This window comes from Calidris pugnax, unplaced genomic scaffold (genome assembly GCF_001431845.1).
Source record: "Calidris pugnax isolate Ruff unplaced genomic scaffold, ASM143184v1 scaffold13, whole genome shotgun sequence".
Classification (NCBI taxonomy): domain Eukaryota; kingdom Metazoa; phylum Chordata; class Aves; order Charadriiformes; family Scolopacidae; genus Calidris; species Calidris pugnax.
This window is the reverse complement of record NW_015090810.1, coordinates 8,035,183-8,043,886: the sequence shown is the minus strand read 5'-3', so window position 1 is coordinate 8,043,886 and position 8,704 is coordinate 8,035,183. Positions and strand designations below refer to the sequence as shown.

Genomic DNA, 8,704 nt, shown 5'->3' with positions numbered 1-8,704 from the left:
GCGCAGCCTCCCCTCATCCTCCCTCACACCGGAGCCGGCGGAGGAGGAGAGCTGGGGCGGGCCGCCGCCTCCCCTGCTACCAAGAGTTTTTCCGTCGCTCTGGCCCAAAGTTAGGCGGGGGCGGCCGGAGGGTCCCTGCTCCGGTGGGGGAAGCCGGGCTAAGGCGGTGGCTGAGAGGTTCGGGTGGCGCCCCCCGAAGGGAAAGGGAGTTTCGGTCGGGAACGGGTCTTTGGGCTTCCAGCGGCACCGGCTGGCGCCAAGCTGGGGAAGGGTGGTCCCCGCCGTAGAATCCTTTGGTTGGAAAAGACCTTTAAGATCGCTCACTCCTAAATCTGGCACTGCCAATTAAACCGCGTCCCTCAGCGGCAGATCTACACGTCTCAAATACCTTCAAGGGATGGCGGGTCAACCGCTTCCCTGGGCAGCCCGTTCCAATGCTTGACAACCCCTTCGGTGAAGAAATTTTTCCCACTGTCCGGTGTGGGGGCAAGGGAGAGTCAGACAGGGAGCCGCTCTCTCCTTGAGGAGCGTTCAAATCACGATTCGCATACTTGGTAGCATCTGGGGGGGCTGATAAGCTGTTTTAAACGCCATCGGCTTTTATCTTAGCAGCCCCTTGGCAAAGGACAAAAAAAAAAAAAAACCAAACACCCCCTGCCTTTCAATGTTTTGCATTCTGTATCTGCCACACTGGCTGCTTTTGAAGAACACTTATCAGGGTTACTGTGAGGGTGATGAGACACTGGAACAGGTTCCCCAGAGAAATTGTGGATGCCCCATCCCTGAGGTGTTCAAGGCCAGGCTGGATGGGGCTTTGAGCAACCTGCTCTAGTGGGAGGTGTCCCTGCCCATGGCAGGGGGGTTGGAACTAGACAATCTTTAAGGTGCCTTCCAAACCAAAGTATTCTACCTGTTTTTTCCCAGCCTTGTTGCTAAAGCAGACCATCTATGATTGATCTAGCAAGAAGGCAGCAAAAGTAATTTGAAAGGAATAAAAGTGTTTTGTTTAGGGTTTGGTTCTTGGTTTTTGGTTTTGTTCTAGTTTGGAATGGGCTAAACTAACTTCTACACGTTAGTTTGTAACCTGCATTTAAGAAGGATCAATATGTTAGTGCTTACTCATCTAATTTGGCTGTATGTATTTAATACAGGCTTGTCTACATAAAACTGTGGAAACAGAATAGAGTTCTTCTGGCTGAGATCCAAACCACCAAGGTGCAAAGCAGCTCTCGTCCATAACCAGGTAACTCAGGGCAGCGCTGTGCGTGAGCCAACAAACCCTATGTAGGGTCTGGGCTGGTAAACCTCTCTAACGTAACTGTTTAGTTTCTTGGTCAGAACTGATGATTTGTGTTTGACCACTCAGTTCTCAGACAACACAACTCTGTAAACATGTCTTTGGCTCATTTTATGTTGTTAGATCAAGGGCTTTGTATCATTTTCTATCTTTGTGAAGATTTCTGACCTCTTTTGCACCATTTTGAAACTTAGGTATAAGATACAGGACAGCATTTCTTGTCCTTTGGAACTTAGACATAAGATAAAGGACAATATTTGTTGTCCTTTGGAGTTCTATGGAGTTATCCATATTTATTAAAAAAGAAAATTGCCAGAACTGCAAGTATAACCCTAGATAAAGATATGACTCTATTCCTAGCTCTTCAGGAAATTGGTTTCCAACATGGTATCATATTTTCTAAAATGACATCTTATATAACATCAAGTGTTACAAGGAGAGAACTGAAGGCTTAAATCTGCCATCGTACAAAAACATCTAAATGATGGTGTAGACTTGAAATAAATGCTAGTCATACTTGATCAAAGTAGTTTAGAGCATACTTGAGATTTCTTGGGGTTTTTTCCTCCTAAAATTTTCATTTTCTTACAACATCTTTCATTCTTTTTCAGGTCATTTGTTTTCCCTTTGATTCTCAATACCCAGATTCTAAGCCTTTGGCAACAATTGTTGTTTCCTGTCACGTTTTGGTAGAGTACCAAGGTCAGGTGTGGCTGCAGCCTACTCAGGACTATATGCTGATACAGGAGACTTCTGTATCATATGAACTGAAGTATAGACCAGACATAGTGTCAGTAATACCAGAGAGAGAGAGAGAAGTGCACTCCACTGCCCTCTTCCCCATGCCCTCTTCTACTTGAAGCTGTTTCCTCTTTCGGAATTGTTAGTTCCCACTCACTGGCTATTTTATGAACATTACCATAATACAAATTATCTACACCGTCACCATCTACAGATAGGAATCGACGACTCACATCAGAAATTAGAAGGAAGCACATGCACATTCGGATGCACTCGTGGTTTACAATTTGGCGTGGTCAGCCAAGTCTGCGTCACTTACTTAATTTCAAAGACGGCTGTCTGTCTTTTTCAATGCAATAACAGGTCAGACTTCCCAGGGATGACATTTTCTGATTAAAAGCAGGGTGAGCAGCAGAGGTTAATGATGAATTTTAAAGATTTTAACTTCACAATGAAAAAGAAAACAAGTTTGGTATAAAAGATGGTGGCAAAAATAGCAGTTTAAGGATCATTTTCAACACAGATTGGACAAATGGTAGGACCTTCATGATGCCTTTCTACAGACAGAAGTTCTATTCCCAATCTAGCACTCTCTTATCCTGTTTTCATTTTGTTTTCACTAGAGAAGCAGCAGTAGTGGGTAGTGCTAGGGACAACACTGTCTAGTTTTCCCACTTCTCTTATTCAGGTGCTTCCAGTTTAAACATGGAAACCACATGCTCTGCTTCTGGGCCCTGTTCTGGGGAAACAGAATGCGTATTGTGATGGGTTTAATTTAACGCAATTGAAAAGCTGTAGCATGCTGCAGACTAACATCTTTGAAGGCACCTTGAGGAGATCTTCAAAAAAGATAGCCCGGAGCTTAACTGTGCTTTTTAATTAAGTTAAGACAATTTGAATGAGCCAGCGTGATAGATTGCAACCACACCTTTGGCATGCCAACACTTACTTCTGAGGGAGCACTCTAAAAGTACAACGCACAGCACTAGAATATTTTGCATACTATCATTCTCAGCCCGTGTGATGGATTTGGGAAAGCAATAGCCCATCACCCCAAAACAAACATCCCTCATGCCTGTAATGCAGCAGCAGGACCACTGGTCACGTCAGTTTCTAGCCAGCTATTGCTGTTTAGCTCTACCTTGCATCTGAAAGGCATTTGAAGTACAAGGACAGAGGACGAGAGTAATGCCTAATGGACTGTATTTCTAACTTCATAACTTTGTCAGTGAACAAGGGGAAGGAAGTGATTCATATCCTCGTAGCATTATGAACATGTCAATCTGTTCCTGCTCATATTACTTCCAGACTTCACTTAAAGATGTGACACTTTCTGCTTCTTCATCCATGATCTCTCACAAGCTTGAGTTCTGTGACTTGTGACAAGTTCTCACACAGAAGGTAAACCAGTTCTCCCTCGTCTAGCTCATCACCTTTGTCTTTCCTATCTGAAGCACCTTTTGTAGGTGAAAACATTACTATCCAGCACAGTGCTGTGCCAAAACTGGCAGTCTTTTCTCTAAGCTAATGTCCACACCCTAACAGTGACAATGCTCCTGAGAAGGATGCCTGTTTTGAGCCTTTATGCGTAGCTAGGCCTCTGACCATGGATGCTGGCCTCTGAGCTTTGATGGGAATGATATGAAATGTACTAATGAGTAAGCGCAATCTTATTCTACCCGCACCATGGCTTGTCTGAAGAGGCTGTCAGTCAGCCTTGGTTTGATGGGCTAGGTAGCACCTGCTCTTACCTTCCAGCTAAGATGTGTGTGTTCCCTGGTCTGTTTAAAACAAAACAAGATGGGTAACACTTAAACAGTTTAAATAATGTTTTTGCTAATCTGGTCGTTTTGACTGGCGTAAAGTCAGTGATGAGGACAGAAACCTTTTTCAGTGGAAGAAACCTTGTGTCTAACCCTTAGAGAACAGGTTGTTATAGTTGTTGGGTATGTGCTATTGAGGCACATGCAACAAAGCAGATGCCATTTAAGAAGTCAGGATGGGTCTGAGCTTGTGAAGAGGAGCCAAACAGTTTCTGGCCAAAAAGAACAGTTGGTCTAGGAAACACAACTGCAGGGAGAACAAGGAAATACTGGTAAAGGCCAGCTTATGGGATCAGAGGGCTTTTCAGTGAGTTTTGATAATGAGCACTTTTCCATGCATGCATGCGTAATGAGTCAGATAAGACATAGGAATGATCTAAATTAATAACACTTTGAGGATGAATTCCAAGAGCAGGTAATTGCTCTTTATCCTCCCATAGAGAACATCCCAAATATCTAGGGGTGAGAGGAAGCAATGCCTCCTTTGCTTCCTTATCTCCCAGATGTAGTCTGGAAATCAGAGCTGAGTGGGCTAAGGGTCAGATTGCTCCCAATTCTTTCTCCTCCAGGTGAGATTAAAGTCAGAGCAGTGTGGGAGGGGAAAGCCCATCAATCATCTTTCCAGATGAAATTTAGAAATCTGCTCTAAGATTAAGCTTCCCCCTTGATTACGTCCAGTTTTCTCTAAAACTTGACAAAGTCATATTTCTTTTTGTTTTAGTGGGGATGTTTTGCAGGCAACTTGTGAAATCGATCATTTTAAAGATGACTAAAAATTTTAGTCTTTTAAGAAAAGTCAAAAGATGGGAGGTAAGCATTGCTTGAAATGTCTAATCCTGATAGTTATTGGTTATTAACTCCAAAGTACATTACACTTCTTCATAAAACCAAAAAATTTTTTATGTTTACTTTGTACCTTACAGTAAAATACTTCACTTTACAAAGAAAACATTACTTTTTTACATAGAGAGCATTTTATGTAACTATAAAGTGACTATATATTTTTGTCATTTTGTGAATTACTAGTTTCACAATGGGATTGCAACAGTTATAACAGGAACTATTCACAAGAGGGGGATGTAAAAATAATGTATATATAGATATATCCAAAGGACTACAGCTAGTGTCTATTTTTATTCTGAATGTTTGTCCAGAATGCCTGTGTGCCTGTACAGCCAGAGTCATTTCAAGCAGTGGCTCCCTTTGAGTTTACAAGGTGGTAGCTGTCAAGATCTTCAGCAAGTAACAGCCTGGACATGAGCAGGCAGTGTGCACTTGCACCCTGGAAGGCCAATCACATCCTGGGGTGCATCAAAAGAAGTGTTGCTAGCAGATCCAGAGAGATGATTCTGCCACTTTGCTCTGGTGAGACCTCACCTGGGGTACTGTGTGCAGGTCTGGAGCCCTCAATATAGGAAAGACATGGACCTGATGGAGCGGGTCCAGAGGAGGGCCACTAAAATGATCAGGGGGGTTGGAGCACCTCTGCTATGAGGACAGGCTGAGGGAGCTGGGGTTGTTCAGCCTGGAGAAGAGGAGGCTCTGGGGAGACCTTATAGCGGCCTTCCAGTACCTGAGGGGGGCCTACAGGAAGGCTGGGGAGAGCCTGTTTACAAAGGCCGGCAGTGACAGGACAAGGGGAAATGGCTTTAAGTTGGGAAAGGGCAGAATGAGATTGGATATTAGGAAAAAGTTCTTTACTATGAGGGTGGTGGAACACTGGAACAGGTTGCCCAGGGAGGTGGTTGGGGCCCCTTCCCTGGAGATATTCAAGGTGAGGCTCGATGAGGCCCTGGGCAACCTGGTCCAGTTGGGGGTGTCCCTGCTGACTGCAGGGAGGCTGGACTAGATGACCTTTGGAGGTCCCTTCCGGCCTGAACCATTCTATGATTCTATTTGGCCATGCTGCCAAATATGGTACCCCTCCAAAACACTTCTGTTTCCTATGACTGTCACAAAGAAAATGAGGAAGCTTGTTTGGACAGATGTTGATAGCCCATCATAGCTTGGCTGCACATAAGAATACTGTTACCCATGCAAGTTCTCCAAGAAGTGTAAGGACCCAGTATGCTTCATAAATCCTAGCGCCATCAAGAGACTACTGCAATGAGTAGTTTATTTTTGAGAATACTTACAGGCATAAAGCACACGTTTCTTGTGACATGCTGAATGCAAAGAGCATGGAAGCTTTAGTCAACTGATCAGGATTAAAGCAAAAGTAAAATCAGGATCTGAAGAATATATCCTACCTTTTCACTAATGTTTCCCATCCAAGACACCTACAGTTGTAGCAGGTGTGTGGCTGAGGTAAGGAAGAGTGAGGGAATAGTTTTCAATCCTGTGAGATTTTGCTTTTTTAATGACGAGACTTTATTGGCAAGGAAAGATCTACACCAAGATCTACTGCTAGTCACCCAAGACTTTCCCTTGTAAGACCCAGGCGCTTGGTTGTATATGAATGTGCTGAACTTCAAAACTTTTGTGTGGTTCTCCAACAGCTGGTTGTCTCAGAATGACTTGTTCTTTTAATTTTCAGAAGAAATGACACAGCTTTGTTTAAAAGAAAATTGAGATTAGGGAAAAAAAAAAAAAAGGCATTTTTCAAAAGGGAATAATTCTTACCATTGTTTTGCTGAGAAGATCCTGGCTGGCTCACAAAGGTGAAATTTAATGACACTTTTGTAAATGGGATGGGACAGTCAGTGAGTCATATGAGAATAAGGGCCAGGCTGCGAGTGAGACAGGCAGGAGGAAGCAAGTACTGTGCTAGTCTGAAATGTCGGTGTTCTCCAGCTGCTGGAGCTACCTTCACAAAGGCTTGTCTGTGCAACAGGCAGGGACTTGGGACTTTTACGCTGGTATGAGGTACTGCAGGAGAAGCTGAAGCTGTTTTGTAATCAAGCCTGGTATTTTTTCCCTTATTCAGTTTCCTTGTGCTGTCCTTTAATAAGTATTACTGGTGTGTGGACATGAGTCTAACACTTACTGACATTGGTGTGACAGCTTTTGGAGGTGAAAAGTCTCACCAGTTTAGCTTCAGCTGTGAATTTGGCCTTATTTCAAAAGGAGCATCTGAAAAATAGTTTCATCTTGAACTGTTAGTAGAAATTAACATGCAGTTTTAAAAAACCATACCCTAGGAAAGGTAGAGCATAGGACCCTTTTCAGACTAAAATTATATAGATTTATCAATGAGTTAATATACTCTTCAAAACTCTCAGTGCTGCTATAACATATCAGACAAAATCCACTCCTAGATGATCAATTCCTAGATGCTAAGGAATAATTTGGGCTTTTTTCCTTGCACTCTGTAAAGTTCTTCTTTCATACGTGTATTTTTCAAAGTACTGTGCTGAGGCTTATTCATTACATCTAGGACTCAGTTCTAAACAGGAGCTACCACACTGGTTTTAGAAGAAGGCATGAACAGCTTTGCAATACACAGATACACAATAATCATCCCTCATGAAATCTTAAACTGACCTGTAGTTAGACATGGAATTAAGCTTTGATGCCAAATGTTTTTTTCAAATATTCTATCATCCTAACACTGAGTGGGTTTTTTGGTTTTTACTTTTTTTAACCGTTCCTGTGGGTTATAAAATAAATATGGGGGATTAAAGATTTGAAGAAATCTCCAGCCTGCAAAATCTTTAAGAGCATTTGCCACCTAGCAACAGCAGAAACGTGTGTCTCCTTCGAACAATCTGCAATTGTGTGACTCAGAAGAAACCTCCACAGTGTTTATAACCACAATTGTAACTTATGTAGGAAGGGAAAATGCAGTAAAAGGCTCCGGTTACATCACTGACAAAAGGATTTCATTAACATAAGAAGTCCCTAACAGGGTGACAAATAATCAAGATTAAAAAGAATGTGTGAGACCAGCAGAAAGGGAAACAATGACGTTCCTATTATAGCTGTGGCCTTTACAATAAATGATATGTCAGCTTTTTCATTTTGAATTGTGCTGAATAACTTGGTGTTTTTAATTCATCAGCAAATGAATACTTAGATTAGAAGCTATTTTCTTTTCAAATTTGCATTTGCTGGCTTAGTCATGCAATAAATACCACATTCCTTGAAAAGTTTGAATTATCTGTGTATTATTTTTAAATATACCATTTATAGATGTTAATGATTTAAAAATATTCACAGATACTCTGTTAGTTTCCACAGATATGTGAGGAAAGTATGGGAATCGTATGAGAGGAAGGGTAATGGCAACATGCATGAGCTGGCTGACTATCAAAATCCCATTGGTCTGTATTTTGTGATGCTAATGAGACAGTAGGAAAAAATTACACAGATGTTAGTGCACATGGGTTCTACTTTGATTGCTCTCATGCATAAGTCTTTACAACATTTTAGAATATGTTTCACTGGTATCAGTTATCCCAGTTGCTCTATTTCCCTCCTTTTTTTTAACCTCCTCACAGGAAAGAAACTAGGAATATCTAAGGACACTGTGTCTTTCATACCTCCCCAACCTCTGAACTGTTGACACTTGTTAGGGAATTTTACCCATGGGACATCGTTAAATTAACCTGGATCTGTTCTAAAAAAAAGTGGACAGCTTCTAGACTTGTGGTCATAGCATTACTTAAAATTCCTTATTAATGGGGTACTAAAAATACTTTTTTTTTAATATAAGTTTTTTAAAACATGGGTCATAGCTTTTCAGTTAACAAACCAACTTAAACTCAATACATTACTAATATGCATTACTAACAAATGCTATAATATAGAGGGTGTATTGTTGCTAAATTAGACAACTGTACTATTTGGAGAAATCATTAGACTAACCCCTTACAGGCAGCTGGTAGGATTCAATTCTGTTTCT

The 8,704-nt window shown here is 41.7% G+C and overlaps 1 protein-coding gene across 1 annotated transcript in view; it reads right to left on the bottom strand.

Annotated features, from left to right (window-relative positions):
- Positions 1 to 594, bottom strand: part of CTNNAL1 (catenin alpha-like 1) — a 54,386-nt gene extending 53,792 nt beyond the window's left edge. The window contains exons 1-2 of the mRNA XM_014938438.1: positions 541 to 594; positions 28 to 291 (exon numbers count right to left, since the gene is read on the bottom strand). Coding sequence (XP_014793924.1) covers positions 28 to 291; positions 541 to 594 — 318 coding nt within the window. The remainder of the gene's footprint in view (positions 1 to 27; positions 292 to 540) is intronic.
- Positions 595 to 8,704: the final 8,110 nt, after the last annotated feature.